The sequence below is a fragment of the Larus michahellis genome, chromosome 3, assembly GCF_964199755.1.
Source record: "Larus michahellis chromosome 3, bLarMic1.1, whole genome shotgun sequence".
NCBI classification, from domain to species: domain Eukaryota; kingdom Metazoa; phylum Chordata; class Aves; order Charadriiformes; family Laridae; genus Larus; species Larus michahellis.
Genome location: NC_133898.1, coordinates 58579252 through 58597476, shown reverse-complemented (window position 1 = coordinate 58597476; position 18225 = coordinate 58579252). Strand labels below are relative to the sequence as shown.

General features: G+C 38.5%; 1 protein-coding gene across 5 annotated transcripts in view; it reads right to left on the bottom strand.

Annotated features, from left to right (window-relative positions):
- The window catches only part of UTRN (utrophin), a 391420-nt gene that overhangs the window by 60700 nt on the left and 312495 nt on the right, over window positions 1-18225 (bottom strand). For all 5 annotated transcript variants that reach the window (XM_074580341.1, XM_074580342.1, XM_074580339.1 and 2 more), the window contains 3 exons: window positions 8305-8366; window positions 7240-7314; window positions 578-779 (listed from right to left, as the gene is read on the bottom strand). In XM_074580341.1, coding sequence (XP_074436442.1) covers window positions 578-779; window positions 7240-7314; window positions 8305-8366 — 339 coding nt within the window. The remainder of the gene's footprint in view (window positions 1-577; window positions 780-7239; window positions 7315-8304; window positions 8367-18225) is intronic.

The window sequence follows — 18225 nt, the reverse complement described above, 5'->3', positions numbered from 1 at the left end:
GAGATCAAAACAACCACCACCTGAGAGAGGATTTAGGACAGGGAGCTCAGCCAGCACTAGGGCATGCAACTAACTAAGCGTTAAGTAGAGAACAAAACCATCACCGACCTGTAGCAGAAATAGGATCTGGTACAAATAGCAAACAATCTGGGCAATTTGGAACATTTACATCAGGAACACAGCTAAAGCAGCATATCCAGTTCTCTACTCACATATACATTTCCTGAAACCCTTTCAATATTTCTTTAGTAAGCAGCATAACGTTAGTTCACTGTATCTGAGCAGGACAGCATAAGAAACATGTCATCTCAAGGAACTGCACTTCCAATACTGAGTCAAAATTATCAAAAGATATGACTTTTTATTAAATAAATTCTTAAGGCTTTATCATTCTTCTATTACCATGAACATTTCCTCAAGAAAGTAACTCCGAAAAAACATACAACAGTCCTATAAGTCTAGTGTTTTTGATAAGTCACATGTGCAAAAATAACCAATGTGTCTCCACATTTTATGCTTTGTTAATACTATATTAAATTACTGGGGTACACACTGTGAACAAAGACTTGTTACTTACCTATCATACACATTGAGTAGCCAGTTAAGACACATGTCTACACAGAGAGGAACATTCACCATGTCTTTGTGTTTCTCTTCAAGTCCACTATAGATGGTGGTGAGACAGCTGATCACATCCTGGACACCAATCAGCTGGTCATTTTGACTCAACTTGTGCTGTTTGAAAACTTCACTTGTCGTGTTCAGGTCCAACAAGTCCACTAACAACAGGTGATTAGGAAAAAAAAAAAAAAGGAAAAAGAAAAAAGGCATGAATACAGATGCCCAAGCACAGCATTCATAATACTTGTTCATGTGCATATTGTAGCAAACACTGCGGACGACTTGCCAAGAAGCAGCTTTCCTTTAGTAACATTATAGTGAAAAACCGTTCTCTATGAGGAGTCAACAGTATTTTTGGTACTATATATTTAAAAAAAAAAAAAGAATCAACAAGAATACCATAATGACACTGCACAGCTCAGAAGAACATTTAAAATGCCACTGAAGTAGTCTGCGTAATTAGAGGATCCTAACTTCAGATGTATGCACACTGGGTGTCCACTAGGCTTAGAGGATTCTTTGCATTCACCATAAAGCAGAAACCCATTAAAGGACTATCACTTTTGATTAAATGCAAAGCGAAGCAAATTTTTAGGTAACAATGTTCTCTTAAATGCAGTAGGAATGTACTGAGGTCTGATTAACTGAAGAACAGTTGCTAAATTAAGACTTAAGAGAAAGCAGGGGGACACTGGAAAAATTTTTATTGTAGTTTTCAAGAACACAAAAATGCTACGCTTTCATAAAAAATATTTTGATCTCCTTTATTACAGCATGCTTTCTATAAGCAGCTGGTGAACCTAGATGTGAGAAGGTTTTCCCCCAAAACCACAGTGATTGCGATTGTGAAAATCTGGAGTTTGCATGGTGAAAACAAAAACCTGTCAATAAGCTCTTTAATTCCTTTTGCAAAACAATGTGAAAAGGAGGAAATTTATTTTGGTGTGAAAGAAGGAAGAATAATGAAGTCAGAAGGTGGTATAATCCCTAGTGACATTTCTTGACAGAAGCAAGGACTTCAGCAAGAAAAATATTTGCAATATATCAGTATGCTTGCTACAGTGTATGTAGCATGAAGTTGAAGTATATTCTGAACTCATACAGAGCTGTTTCTGGAGAGCCAGTAACACATTTACACTATATATGTCATCTCTCAAAGGAAATGAAACATGACAGTCCCACATGTGCTGTAAATTGCTCTGCACCAATAATGTTAAATAAGGACCCTAGAAGAGCAGTCTGTGCAGGTCTGTGTAAATCTACCTTGGGCTGGAAAATAAGTCCAGCAGAACAAAGCAGGAGCAAGACAATATTTACCACTACAAACAATTCTGTCAAGAACTCAATGAACATCTACCAAAAGATAAGGTTATAGGCCAAAAGAAGGTTATATTCCCAATCCCATTTCCTCAGTCTACCTTTCCTAACACCACTGTAAAACGAAAAACAGTACCTTGGAGACCTTACTTTTCTCTCCCTCACGGACATCTGTACATTCTGTTCTAACTTTACAGCATCATACTTGAACGGGTTTTATGTTTCTTTGCTTTTTATATTTTTTTTCTTTCTCTAAAAGCCCATCTCTTAAGCTTGCAAATAAATGCCAGCCATGTATTTACCAAACAGACAGACTGCTAATTGCAGCAAAACACCTCGCCACTAGTTTGACTTGAGGTAGCCAAAGTATTTGGCAGTACACTGCAGCATAATCTTCTACAGTAGCTGGAAAACGTGTAATACACTGGAAAGGGCTCACAGGCATATTTAAAAACAAAACAAAACAACAACAAAAAAAACCCACACCACAATGCAACACAGACTATTTTTTGAGGGGTGAAGGGAGGGGGTGAAGCCAGGTGCAAAACTATAATGTGCTACCCAATCACATAAATATTGCACTCAGGAGAGATGGCCACTTTTCATGCTTTTCCTTCATGACCTACAGGGGGGGAAAAAAACCCTCAAAATTATTGCAATCAGTTTGGCAGTGGTTTTTTATTAACATGTTTTTATAATGTATGTAAGGGTTGGCTAAAAGCAGGTACGCGGCTTCCTAAAAGAGATTGACAGCCCTTTTTATAGCCAGTGAAAATTTGGAATGCTTTGTAATGCCAGAAAGTTGGAGCCTTTGGGCTTGGCTTAGCATAATCATCTTTGCACTGAAAACAGCAATTCAACAGACAGTGGAGTAAGGCTGCTAACTTCATGTCTTGATCTGCTGGCATTAAGATCTCACCTTCACATTTCTAGAGGGAACTGGGAGATGTACTTTCAGTATTTTCATATTTCACATTTCAGGAAACTCTGCTGCTGTAAGCAAAACTTACACTTTCGGATTACACCATTCAGGGAGAACAACCAGAGGAAATTACTTCCATTCCTGCTTACTTCAGTACTCACCTGGCTGAATGAACTTTGGGTACAAGCAGTTATCCTGCCCCGGTAAGGTCTACCCACTAGCAGCACTCCTGGAGTCAGCTGATGCAAAGGGGCTTATTTTCTCATTACATTTCCATTTCTGAAAGTTTTGAAATAAACTCCGTTTATGCAGATGGGGAAAAGCTAACCTGAAACTCATATGCCATAGCTGACATGAAGACTACTGTGCACAGCTTTTAGTGCATTTTTGCAGTACCATTCTGCATCCGCTCAAATGTGCTGAGCGACCAATCCTGCTGTTAACCAGCAAATGGCCACAAGGGTCATTTCTTTCCTTTCTGCAGCGAGGAGACTTTCCCAAAGGAAAACTATAAACAGAAATCACGTCATTCAGCATGGTTCAAGTAGATGTGAGAGGCAGACTCAGGAGCAAGTAATGACATGCAGCTGCTAATGGCAAATTTGAGACTGCTGTAACCCCACAGCAAATAGGCAGCTATTGCTATGGAGCTTTTGTATTGTGACCTTGTGAACGATACCAGTTCCTGCAAAAGACTGGATGGCTGAGGGAAGTCTACACGGCTCTCGCTTGTAGTCTGGTGTGCCTTAATGTTCATTCCTTAGCCTTGTGTAGTTGATATACCTATTAGCATTCCTAAATTTTAAATCACCTAGAGGAGCTCAGTGACAGAAATTCTGAATACACATGGTTGTTTTGTTCTTTTTCCATTCCAGTACTCCACTTCAGTATCTGGGGCATATATAATTTCTTGAAAATGAGCTAAAGTATGCTGCACAAGAATAAAATATTATAGTCAGGGCCTGGTGCTGCAGAGCTGCCCAGCACAACTAGAACACAGGATTCTCTCTCTGGCCCCATTCTTCTTCTGCTACAGCGGAAAAGTGCGCTTAGTACGTCTGCCTCACATAATCTGAGACACAGAAGCTAATCAAGAATTTGTTCTTTCCAACCTGCAACCTTCCTCAGCTTCCTGCAAAATAAATACATGTAGGTACATACACACCTATATTAGTCTTTGCAGGAATCTACCTTCCAAAACACAGAACAAGATGAAACACAACTCTACTTGCCTGCTTCTAAAGGGACGTGGGGGGAAAAAACTTCCCCAGCGCCATGTTTTTTTGACACTTACTGAGGAAAGACTTAGAAGAGAGATTTGACATCAGCAAGTTTTCCAAAGTACAGTTCTCCAATTACATACTCCTGAACGTGCTTGTATAGCACTAATGCCCCATTACCAGTCCTCACTGCAAAGTCAAAATCTATCAGGTGCAAGAGGGACTGTGCATCCTGCTTCGGCTCTGCCCTTGGAGTTCTCGCCAAAAAGGCCTTTGCAGTTAGGCACACACTGCAACTGTGACAGCAATTTGTCACATTTTACAGTGATCTCATTTTCTAGTGATTTGTTTTGACATTTTCTTTGCCTTAGCACATAAGCCTTCCTGAAGCATTCTGCACCCAACCACATTTAAAAACCATCCACAGTTAAAATTACAGGAAAGGCAATGGAAGACTAAAGCAACTCATGGCAGGGGCACAGAAGATGACTCCCTACCTTAAAACAAAACCACCAACAAAAAAAAAGGTCAAGAAAAGAACTCTAGATAGGGTTTAACCACTCTCCCTTCCTCAGACAGTAGGTGTTAGTGCATGCTGTGTGTTTTTGGCTATCACAGCTGCCATTCACAGGACAGCAACAGGCCAAGTATCATCACAGTCAAATGGAATTTGACCTGTTCCCTAGCAAGAAATAATCTGCTAAGCAAACAAAGACAAAAGGAACAGCATTGATTCTATTTTTGAAGGTGGTCTTAAAATTATGCCACATCATGAGTTCACAGACAGAAAATTCTTGTAGCATTTAGCTTTGTGCATAATCTGTAATAACTTTCTTACAAACCCACAAATGTTGTGTTCTTGCAAATTTCATCAATCCTTGGTCAAATATGTGCATGTCATAAAGATTTGTTTGGCTGTTGTCAACTCCCGCGAGACAGAGATGGAGCAAGTAAGCAGTTTCAAAAATAACGAGGTAGATTTGATCTGTAGAGATGACAGTTTTACTCCTGGCTCTTTAAAACTGGAATATTCTCCTTACTTCTTACTACATCCCTCTGCCCTCTTTCCACCTCTCTCCCCTGAAACTGGAGACAATATTCACTTCAACAGGAAGACACTTTTGAAATCTGTGAATGAGGAGAGCTAACCAATGCAGTTACTACAGAAATTTATATATTTTGCTGTAAACGCAAGCGCGGGAAGTATGATCCTCCTCAAAGCTTATTAGAAGTAATGAAAGTGAAGTTTGTTCTATACAGGTCGCTAGACAATCTGTATGCCTATCACACAGGCAGCATGATTAGCATCCATCATGTGCAGTTTTTTTCACTCCTCCCTGGGGAGCAGCATGCACAAGGTGAATTTTACTTTGCTTTCTGGTTTCTTGCTTTGCTATTGGTTTTCAGGTACATGTTGACGCACACTTTATAACTTGCACGCCGATACGCAGAAAGCTCATAATGCTCTTTAGTCTTGCTGGGAGATGAAATTACAGCCTTGGGTGAAACCATCTCTCTTCCATAGAGAAGCTCTAGGCTGTGCCAAAGAAATACAGTTTTTCTTTCAATACCATCAAACAATCTTTCAAAGGACAGGTTCTGCTTTTTCCCCCCAAACGTAAGACCTTGAACCCAAGATCTTGAACTTGATTTGAAATTCTCTGAGAAGCCAGCATAGCATATGAAGAAGTGGTGAGATGTACTCCCAAGAGCCTGTGCTGTTGTTGCATAGATGCACTCGAGCTTTCTGGAGTAGCTAGCTACCATCTCAGGCACAGCTTCATCTGTGATCATACATATCTGACAAATCTCACTTCCTTCTAAGCTTTTTGTCCTTTCAGTTATCTTCCTTGTCTTCATGTGTCTTGCCCTTCTCTATAATGTAAACCATTCCTGTATTACATCAAACTATTGGTCCAATCCCATTTCTCTAAAATAAACATTGAGCAGTTACAAGCTAGTTCAGCTCCCCCAAGAAAGTACCATATATTCTTTCTATCATCCTGATTCTCAAGAACAATGCAGAAATACCAGTGACAGGATGATTCCAAAGGGTACTCTTGAGTTTGCTTTGCACAGGAGACTCAGGTGAGAGCCCAGAACCCCAGTGTGATACTTGCTGTGGGAATCAGAGAAGTCCTGAGTCTGGAGGCCAGGATAAGACCTCCTGGTATATCAGTTCTCAGGCTGTTAAACTTTGAACGTGGTAGTCATGCGACTCGCCATTGAATTAAACCATAATTGTGATATAATGTCAAAGGCTTTCTTAAAATCTAGCAAATATAGAAAACTGGAGATACAGACGCGAACCTTGGAAATGAAGTAGTTTAGACATTTGAGCCTACTGAGTAGACACCTATCCCCTCTTGCTGATGAATTCTATCTGCTCTTCAGAGTGGACTGACTGAATTATTAAATTGCTTAAGAACAAGGACAAATGCCAACACAGGTCTGGGCAGAAGAACTAATATCCATGAAATGCATGTTTACTTCCTGTCTGAGACCCTTCCCCACACTTCCAATATATATACACATACTAATATTACTAATAGTCTGTTTTGTCAGAGTAGCTTTTTGTGTCTAAAATGTACAGCAATACCAGCTACCTATAGCCAATCATACAGATCTGTATCCTTTCCCCTCACACTTCGGGCAGCCTGATCTCCTCCTTAAGTGAAATTCACACAGCAAGATAGTCTCTCCCTCCAGCAAGGTATGTGAGGGAGGAACATTTTCAAAGTTATCCAGCAGCAGTAAACACTTAAGAAAAAAATGGAATAGAAGTCTAAAAATATCATATGATATCTGAGTTTATATCAAAGGTCAGGACTGTAGCTCACATCATTTCACACTAGTTTGTATCAGGAACAGCATGCAACAGTCAAGAGGTTCAATGTTTATTTTCCTATGACTTCTCAAGGTATTCTAAGTGGGCATACCATTTCAACTTACCTGCTGCACCACTTTTTTCATTAACTGATTTTATTTATCTGCAATGACGACACCTACTATTGGGAATTCTTCCTGCCATTTTGTTGATTGACAATCTGTCAAGGATGTTTCTGGTCCCGTGTTAAAGGCTAATGTCATTGGTCTTAAGCTGACCCTCCCTTCCCCAAGTACTGCTGAGAAACAATTTGTCTCAAAGGCCAAACTCACAGCACAATGCTTTCTGCAGTCTTCGGATTTTGATGGCCGTACGGTAGGCTGAGAAGCGTACGTTGTTCAAGTCAGCTGAAAGAGGAAAAACAGAAATGTGAGCAGCCCTAAGAAGAGAGTCCGTAACTTTCCTTTACATATAAATTTTCACATTTTGGACAAAGTCTGATATCCCTTCTCTTCAATGAGTTAATAGGATATATCAGAACAAATAAAACCGGGAATTTGGGACCTCAATCCAATCCACCTGTAGGGAAAGCCTCCTGACTCTGAGATTGGCATACCAGAAATCCTGACGCTATCTTGGCACATGTAATAAATATACATATAATAGAGTTTTAGATACATATTATGCAGTGTTGAGTAGTTTCCAGAAAAGTGCTCAAATACAGTGTGTTTCTCAAATAATTTACAACTCAACCAGGCAACATACGAGAAACAGAGGGTAGCAAAGGTCACAGTAACAGAGAAAAAAAATGGCATTTTAAGTCATAATTTATATGCCATGACTTTGTAAATAGTGCTCTGAAAGGGACAGTCAGATAGTCATAAGCTCTATTTTAGAAACTGATGGGTATAGTAACATTTTTCCTCACTTAACAGTATCCTACCTTTTCACTCCTTAGAAAGGGAGATTTCACAGTAAATATAGATGTTAGCAGGGCTTGTTGAACTAGTTGTACATAATATGGACTAGCCTTTACTGACAGCATAGCTGCTCTGATTTATTACAAAAATTAGTTCCCTGCAGACTGGCATCCTGCTTTAAAGGTGCAGGCAGCCTGCATCATTGGACAACCCCTTGTGGATTTAAAAGAAATAAACAAGATACTTAATTAAAGCACAGAGTCAGAGTACATTGTTCAGAATTAAAATTACTGAAAGGCAAAAAACCATGACATGGATCAAGGCAGTAGGCTTCTTGCAAAGTGTGTCTCATCGCAAAGTGGGACATGGTCTGTTACACACAGTTCATGGCAACTCAGCCGTGGTTAGCAGAAAAATGCAGGCTTTTACTCATGGAATGAACATCACATAACGGGTTATTTTAAGAAATGCACTCACCTAAGGACTGGAAGAGATCAGTCATTTTAGGATGATCCCAACAGGTTGTCTGTGTCTCATGACTACAAAGGAATGAGGTAATAAAAGTTTCAGGCAACACACGTAGACACTCAAAGCAAAGGACAAAAGCCCAAAGATACTCTGATTTTCTGTGTTTAAGTGACGAGAAACCCCTCAGCTCTTTAAGTAAAGTACATGATCTGTGCCACTCAGCTCCTTGATTTTTTTTTTTTGTTAACCCAAACCAAGCTAGGCAATAGCAATATATTTAACAGTATTTACTTTTGATTCTTAGTGTGACTGTATCAGCTGAACTCTGATTCTGAAACTAAGAGGTACACTAATAAGGTAAAAATGTAAAACTTCCTGCTCCTGTAGCGCAATAAAAATGTAGCTGGCTGTATCTTCAGCTGGTATAAATGGCTGTACAATAATTTATCATAATAGATTCTCCCTCACTATCCCCCACAAATTGACAAACCAACCGAGAATGAAGTCTTTTATCCTAAGTGATCCAAAAAAATGGGACAGAAGATCCCTGCTCCAAAGAGTTACAGAGACAGGACAGGTACCACAAAGGCAATGCACGCTCCAAACGAAGTGCTGAGGGCGTTTCTTTACATTACCTTTTGAGATACACTATTGGAAAGTGCATGCATTGGGGCTCTGCATAGGGGATACAATCCCCACGTTACATTCTTTACACCAGTGTGACTTTTCCAGCTTTGAATCTGGTCTACGTCTCCAGAGTCACCTTCTCTCTGTCACTCTCTGTCAGCTTAACTCTCTCATTTATATATCTGGCACCATCACAACTTTGTGAGGTGTTTTTCGTGGAAGTTCATAGACCAAATATGTATATGCTATTAATACAGTAGGTATAAATCCTCTTTCTCCTCTTTGTGATTATTCCCTAGTAGACAACTGAAAGCAGGGAAAAGTCCTGAATGTGATTATGTTTAAACAAGACAGATTTATACAACATGTGATCAAAACAACATCTTCTGTTAGACCTTGACTGACTCTGAAATACTATAGTAAATCCTTCCCAATTCAGAACACTGAAGCACATCTTTACATCTGAACACATTTTTCCTGAACTAAAACTTTTATTTGGTTTCAGTTTGATAATAATATCACATGAATTACATTCATGTTTCAAATTCTGAATGAGGTGGTCAAGGTTCTGATATGCTGAACTCCAAAGCTAAGGCATACCACTGTCTAAATCAGTGGGTTTGCAGTTTCTAGAAAGGCACTTTTAAAACAGCACTATGTTTATCCTTGTCCAGAAAAGTAACTTCAAAAACAAGTAGCTTGACAATTATTTCCCTGGAAGGGCACACCAATAAATCACCATGAAGCCAACAACAACAAAAAAGGATGTATCTGGGTTTGGTGCTGGGCTAACGTAAAGGCAACTGACTGTCCAGCATTCTCAAAAACCCTGATGTATTACAAAGAAGAAGAACATATACAGCTTCAGTAAACAGGAAAATAAAATGTAATATAATGATTCAGACTGACCAACTTATAACCTCAAAACTAGTCCTGAAGCTGCCAACTATCTGCACTACCATGTTAAGCAGGATGCCATCATTATCATGTTGGCCATTTAGAATTGATTTCTGTTGACAAAACCTATTGCAGCTGTCCACCCAAATGGATCCAATGTGATCAGTTTAATAAAGCTTGTTTTAAGGAAATTGTTTACCTCAACTCCCCTGATCAAGAAATGCTGCCCTGCCCTGCCCCCCCACCCCAAGCAAATGAGAAAAAAAGTAAACAAAAAACAACGACAAAAAAAACCAAATCAAAAAACCAAGACTGGTGATTTTACTGACAACATCATAAGTGAAAATGATCTCTTAGGATTTTCTGAGAAAAGACTCTTAACTAAAACACCTTCAAACTTCTATGTTAAAAGTAAAGGAGGTAGGTGGCAGTACTGTGACAGAAACTTTAAATGTATATATAAAAATAATTTTCACTGTATTTTAAATGCTGGAATATTACTGCAAACACTGCATGTAAACAACAGGCAATTTACCTCACTAAAATCCTATTTACTGCCTTAGAAACTACCATGTTAAAATTAGCCGTGATGGCAAGAACTTTGCTGAATTGCAGCCTTTGTTTCTCAGTTCCCTGTTTTCTGGCATTAAAAAAGATGTTTCCATGAAGAAATCCATTTCTTACTTGTGGGGTGCTGCAAGGATCTCACCTGGGAAGCGCTGCAGAAGTGCAAAGGTTTATTAGCAGCAAATGCCTCTCTACACAAACAACAATGGATCAATAGCAGAAGCTGATTTGAAATTCTTCTTTTCTGGTAATAAATTGTTAAATTTGCTAGGTCCAGAAACCTTCTCTTTTTTTATTTAAAAATAAAAGATGAAAAAAATTGTTAAATACTTCAATAAATCCTTGCTTTCCACTCCGCTCCTCACACACACACACCCTGCCCCGAAATAGACTGCTATACTCCAGTACACTTCTGTAATGCTTAATTAGGATGTGGGCAGATCTAATTGCAATTTAAAGTCCAGCTTCTAAATAATTTATAAACCCATATGCAATGAGTAAGAGCTGATATTACCAATCAAACTTTTTCCTTAAATCGGGCTTTCGAGATTTAAAAACAAACAACAGTTTCATTATTGGAATTGTATGCTTTAAGTATATAATTTCAGTAGCAGTTTTATCTGAAAGACTAAGATCCACTTTAATCATGACAACACGCCATGCAAAAATTATGTTATTTTTTTCTATTTTGTGTGTGCTTAAGACGAAGCAGAAAAAAAGTGAAGCAGATATCCAAAATCTCTGTATCCTGGACTAACGTCTTGTTTCTCCATTTAATGTAGCAAATACCAGAACAGTTACATTTTCTTTTTAGAGAAAAGCACAGAACATGAAATGTATACCTAATAACATAATGATCAGAAAATATTTTTATGTTTCTATTTTCATTTGAAAGAGAAACACATTTGTGCAAGACTGCGTATAGACTAACGGGGTTTTAAAACTTATCATTCAGTTCTTTTGTCTGCCACACGTGGCAGATACCTGCTACTGGGATTATGTGAGAAAGGAGGCTCCATGAACATCATCTGGCGGGACAGGGGAAAAAAAAGTGAGAGAGAATCCCTTCATCCAGGTTTGTCCATAATTACCCAAAAGTCAGTACTAGCTGACAGCTGCCAAATGACTACACAAGGTGAACGCGATTGTGCCAGCCTCCTCCCAAAACACCTAGCGAGAAACCGCCTGTACTGGCTGAGCGCTTGTGTAGATGGATCCAGCAGGGAAGAGGAATGGGCTTAGAGCGAGTGAATCACCGACTCAACAGTCTGCGCAGGTCAAAGGAGGCAGCAACTCCACTGCTGCGGGCAGTGCCACCACCGACCACAAATATATTCCATGGATAGGGCTTAATTTTTGAGAAAGAAGACACCAAAGCCAGACTACACTGGACAGAGCCGAGGAAAAAATAAAATAAAATAAAATAAAATAAAATAAAGTAGCTGTAAATTTAAAAAGAGCTATAAAAAAAAACTGTGGGAGAGGAATCAGTCTCAGCAGCGACATTTCTTAATGCAAAGTTTTATTTGATAACAATTTCATGACATGCAGGGACTTTTATGTGCACACAAACTGATTTTCACAGGAAGAAAAAAAATGGGTGTGCAGATAACCTTCCTGTGCTACAAATAAAACTGCCAGAGAGAGGAGTCATTTTATTAGGCGCTCCAAACAGGAGGCATGCAAGACAAAGTGCTTTCTGGTGATTTGGTTTGTAAAGCAGCTCTTTGAAATAAGATCCATCTTTCTCTGCTGTAGCTACAGTAACTTTTGTGGTTTTGATGCAAGACTAACGCAAGCAGATCAAGCACTGAGAAACGCTCGGTACTGGATGTCCGTAACAGATGAGACAGACTTGATGAAATTGGGGGAGACCTTTCTGACCGGGATCTCACAGCACCTTTTTATGCAAGATCATGACATAGCAATTTATTCTAAAATATGCACTGCAGTAGTTACAACTGCTGTCAGTTATTGCCCAGTGAGAAAAGCAGGCTTGCATGTTCCCCTTCCTCTCTGACACCTTGCTCAGTAAACACAAATAACATACAAGACATCAGACCTACAAGAACAAGGAAATTGATAAACAAAAGATTACACATTTTCTTTGCATGTATTTTACATGTACATGTGAAAGATGCCATCCTTAGGGCAAAGGACCAGAAATTACGAAATTGCTAGTTACCAGAGTTGCTAAACAAGGTAAGCAACTACAACAGTATGCAATTCACTCACAGAAGTGCTCCAGCCATTTTCTGAAGATTTCCAGGCAAAATGATTTTACTACATCACGAAGAGAGCTCTAACTCGATTCCTCTAGAGACCCTAACTTCTGTTAAGTCCCAGGAGGCAATTAGGTAGAACTGAATGGATTGTTTTCACGACAGAGACACAACAGGAACTCTTCAGAAAATTCAGTCCTGCTAGGCAACTATCGGCTAAGAATGTGAAGAAATGCCTTTTTCTGTATTTTTTATAGAAAACAATCTGTAACACACAATGATGGAAAACTAAGCCTGCAGAGAAGCTAATGGAAATCTAATTTTGGAAGGATGCTGAAGTTACATAGAAAAAAAACCAATTGTACCTAATAAGTTGTGAAAATACATGAGAAGTTTATTATTTTTAGTCGTCTCACTGAAGTTCTGAAAAGACTCAAAACAAGCATTGCACCAAGAGCAGATGAATCTACAGAGTCCTCCCTCTCTATTACAAGTACTGTGGCAGTTCTGTCCCAGGTCACAGCGACACTCGCACCGAGCAGCACCTTCTCTCTCAAGTACTCTACCAGCTTCAGGAAGAACCTCTTGTAGAGTGAGGTGACATTCACTGTGAGTGAGAGTGAACAACAGTTGGGCTCATTATTCATCCTGCATGTGGATGGCACTCATTAAAAAGAACTTTTCGAGGCCTACAGGAGCTGAAGATACCAGATTTCATTCTGCATGGTGGGTGGCGTAAGAATGGAATTCTGCTACGACAGAAGCGATCTGGTCTACAGGACAGTAACACTGTTCACTGTGGCGTGAACATGTTACATCTTTCCACATGGATCAGTCAGGGAAGAATTAATAGCGTTTCACTGACTGATCCACAAGAGAATGCATTCAGCATTATTATTTTTTGGTTAGTATCAAAAGACTGAGTTATTCAGAGTATGAGTGTCCTAGGTCTCTTCTGCCAAAACTTGCTGACACAGTATAAGCAATGGAAACAAAACTGGCATCCATGAATAGATTACACGACAAAACTGTAATTTAGAAAGTCTAAATGTGTTTGTGTAAATTTCACTAACTAAAAGTAAACACTATAACCATAAAATATTCCAAATTTAAAAAACCCTACATATTAGTGAAGTGCTCTCAAATGACAAACATTTACCCTTACGATCTGTTTCATACCCATTATGTTTGCTGGCAGCTTTCTAACTATAATTGTCAAAGATAATCCTTGTTAAAAACACTTGCTGGTTGTAAATAAAGAGCTGAGAAACAGGTAGCCTGTCATTTAACTTAGGATTTCTAGAAAGAAGAGAACAGTCCTGTTGAGATGAATGGAGTAAGTTGTACATCTCCAGGTGTTACAAGCTGCCTACTGAGTTGTGGAAAAAAAAAAATAAATCAATTCTTTCTTTTTTAGCTTTTTGTCTACAAGAAAACTAGAGACAGGTTTGTGGGTTTTTTATCATTTCTTAGGCATGGACAAGGCCTATGTCTGTGTTGATAATCAATGGCAAACAGCACAAGAGCAGACAATGAAACAGTACTTTGGCATTATGTTAAGTAGCTTTCTGTTCCTGCAGTCATTTGCACAAAATGTTAACAGAAATCAGGATCTTTACTGATCACTAAATAATCAACAGTACTCAGAACTCTAACTTTGCTGCCCTTGCCAAATTTCAAATGGCATAACAACATAATAAAACCTTATAAATATGTCATGGTGTTTTATCTAGATATCTTTTTTTTTTTTTTTTTTTTAAGTCCCTTAGAGAATACTCTGGTGAAAAGGAGTTGGCATAATGCATTACAAGGGTAATTTTATGCAGATATATTTAAATCCCTCCAGACAAAATGTACTACTGCATTTCTTTAACAGTAAACAAAGACCAGCATAGGAACTGGTAATTGAAGAAACTCTCAAAAACTGAAATCTGTATTATCTCTTTCTGCAAATAATATTTTATTTTGCTTTCTATGGGAAATATTTCTTAATACTTCTAAGAATGAGATTATGGATATAACTAGAATAAGAAAAAAAAGTTAAGTTTCCTAGTTCTATTAGTTCTCCTTCTCTCCCCTACACAGGCATAAACCAAACGTCAGGAAAGAATTCCTGAAGAGTCTTGAAAAAAAAAAATAATGGAGAAGCAGAAAACGTTTTATATTCCCATCCCCCATAAAGCTGAACATCATACAGGAGGTGATAAAATGGGATTTTTAAGATGTCAGTGATGCCAGCCCCTTTGCAGGGTTACAGAAAAGTAACCAGGATGCCTAAGGAATTTGATATTGATCAATTTAATGATTACACCAAGAAATTGCTCTCCCTATGTAATGCCCTGCACGAGACTAAACTCACTGTGACCCTTTCTGTATCAGCCTTTTGTTTTTTCTGCACAGCACAAATACCTAATAATTTATCACATTGAAAGGTACACAGCTGAAGAACACTTAAATTACAGTTAAAAGAACAACAGTGACAAATGCCAGGGTAATTATGTTTCCTGCAAATTCCTTTCAGTTCATAGTATTTTCCTCAAAGATGTTTAACAATCATACATAGCATTTCCTTTATTCTTCTGGTTCTCTTTAGAATATTTTTATCAAAGTGCTGTGTCATATAGACTTTATTTTTTTTCATTTTCTGTTATAGAGGCCAAGCATGTCTTATTCGTGTGATTCAAAGTTATAAATGAACAACAGCAGACAACTCTCCTTATTAAATCTCAAACCTTTGCAAACCAACCTATGAAATATGTATTCAACAGCAAGTTTGCCAAAGCTTTTGGCCAAACTTCACACTTTGATTTCCAAAACTGCATTAATAAATAACGTATTTGCTGTGCTGTATCCCCCTCTATACTGCTCATTACTCCCATTCTCTTTTATGAAGTACGAAAGATAAAGCTGCTGCTTTTTTTTTTTTTTTAACTGTATAGAGATTTTACTGATTCAGGTTTTCATTGATTGAATTCTACCGCAACAGAGAAGACTCATACTACAGACATACAGAAACTTCTATCAACTGCCATTAAGAAAAAAAATCAAACAGGAGGCAAAAAGGACTAAATAAAATCACATTCGGGGCAAAGCGATTTGGCAAATTTGGTATGTAAACTACTATGTAAGTAAGACAATTCAAGAGGAGAAAAGAGACAGGCTAAATCACGTGTGCAGGTTCAGTTCAACCAAGTATCTGCCACAGCCCAGGGCACACACACCTTGATAAACCTGGGCTCAATGAATTATAAATCCTTCTTCCAGGCAAGCAGAATAGTTACTCCTTTCCAAAATGTCCCAAATCCAGACTACTTCTGTCTGAATTTATGGGGCAGAGGAGTTTGTAGTCTGGCTTTTTAATCTTTCACATGCATCCTTCACAAGGGCAGACATGCCAACTGTTAGTAAAGAGGATGGGGAGAACAAATAGCACTCCAAAGCCACCATGGTGTGCCGGCACACTAAGGACCTCTTTCGCTACGACACTTCTCTCTGTGCATGTAAGTGCAAGTTACCTCTGGCATCAGGAAACAAATAAAATAAATGCTGCTCATCTGAAAATACAGATGTCTTGCATCATTTTAACATTCTCCTTACAGATTCATTAACACCTAAAGTCTCCCTCCTGCCTTCTCAGCTGCAGTTCCCTAATATTTTTTTTAAACTCCATTCTCCGTGTGCAGTAAAACTGTGAAGAGGGCAGTATTTTATTTTTTTTTAAATACTCATCTTAACAGAGGTACAACTACATCACAATCTACAGCTATGTCACTTCTGAATATTTTACATTTATCATTCAAGGACACTCACAAAAAGCAACCAAAGTGAAGTAAGGTATGAATTTACAGTTCTCTAAGAAGAGTATATGTTCTTATTCAGAATTAAAGTAGTCTGATTTCAATTAGCATTTATCTCCCTTTCGAAATTAATTTTTAAAAAGCCTCATTTTTCAGCCAACAATCATTGAATCATACTTTTATTCTCCTCCTCCTGCTGCTTTGATTCCTTATCCCATGAAATGAATAAATGGTACCTTAAACTTTCTCTCCGAATATGGAAGTCTTGCTGTGCAAAACAGTAAATATAATTGCTCTCAAATGATAGTTACTGAGACTCATTGTAACTGTTCCTTCTACTCATGTTGCATTTTACAAAGGCACCTCATTCAAAAAGCTTAGTACAATTAAACAAAAAAGTAAGAAAATTGACTTAATCTTTGCTTCTTTCCCAAAATTTCTTTATATATAAACAACCACCATTAAATCCTGATGACTGTTCTCTTGAATTCTATTACAAAACCTCATTTAATCGCTCCAATCAAATAGCTTTTTGTGCCAGCATAATTTTCCTCTCTTCTTTAAACTATATCTGAAATTAGGGAACAGACGAAGATTTAAAAGAATATTTAAAGCTAAGATTACTCTCCTGCCTGATCATACCAAAGCAAATTAAGTTCAGAATCAGCTCTTTTCTGCTTTATTTTCTTTAACTCTGTTTTATCTAGATGCCGCTGCCAACTCTGAAGTTTAGATCAGTAAACAATAAGAAATGAAGGAAACTGCCAAGGTCAGTCTGCTTGTCAGTCTGTGGAGCTACTGAAACTCAAGCTTTTCCTCCTTTTTTTTTTTTCTCTTCTTCAAGCTTTTTAAAATAAATAAATCCTACTGGTTACATGTAACATCATTTTCAAGACACAAGAATCAAGACATTGCTTCCGCAGCGTGGTGTATCATGTTGAAAGTAGGGAAAGACGACTGGAAAAGAAAAGTCTTCTTTGAGATGCAGTAGTTAATTCTGTTGACTTCATTAAAGTCATCCTCAAAATAAAACAGTGGTCTCTGCTTCTATAAAGACCTTGACCCTCAGAGAACTTGCCCTACACTTCTGCCCCTTTATCAAATTTCCTGTGCAAGATCATGAAAATAATTTCTAGGACATGCTGGGGTTTCTCAGCCCTGACTGGCTTCACTTCCCAATCTAGCTCCAGGGCAGCCAATGCACTACCATCAGAGCAAGCCCACAGGAGCAGTGGATACTTTGCCACCAAGTTGTGTGCTTGCAGCACTGCACCTAGAGCGCACACTGGAAAGACTTACTTTCTTCTGTACTAGCCACGATAAAAAAGAAAAGATTTCTTAAAAACTGAACTCTGTCTGAGGTGGGGCAAGGGAGATGCCCAGAAAGTAAAAAAAAAATGTATTATGAAGTATGGAAAAAGGATGTGTATATGAAATATTCAAGTTCAAAATCTTTGCTTTGCTCAGCACAGATCAGAAGCTTTAATCTTAGTCTGTTCCATCCATTGCGGTGGTATCCATCCTATCTCCATGTTCCAACTCTGAGTTTACCCAGGAGCTCCACAGACCCCTCCACAGGCCAACTCACACCTGGTAAACACTCCCAGCTTCAGCTGCCAGCTCTGATCAAGTAGAGCAGGAACGTGAATTGCCATCTTTCAACACCCACCAACGACATGCCCACACGAAAAGACCGTTTCAGGCTAGTTTTCCTCTTGCTCTCTGTACTTCGATACTTCAGGGTTTTCTTTGAATTACTGCTGTAGGTGTGATCATTTTAATTGCACTGCTGCCTGAGTCTGGGCAGTCAGTGTGCCTCC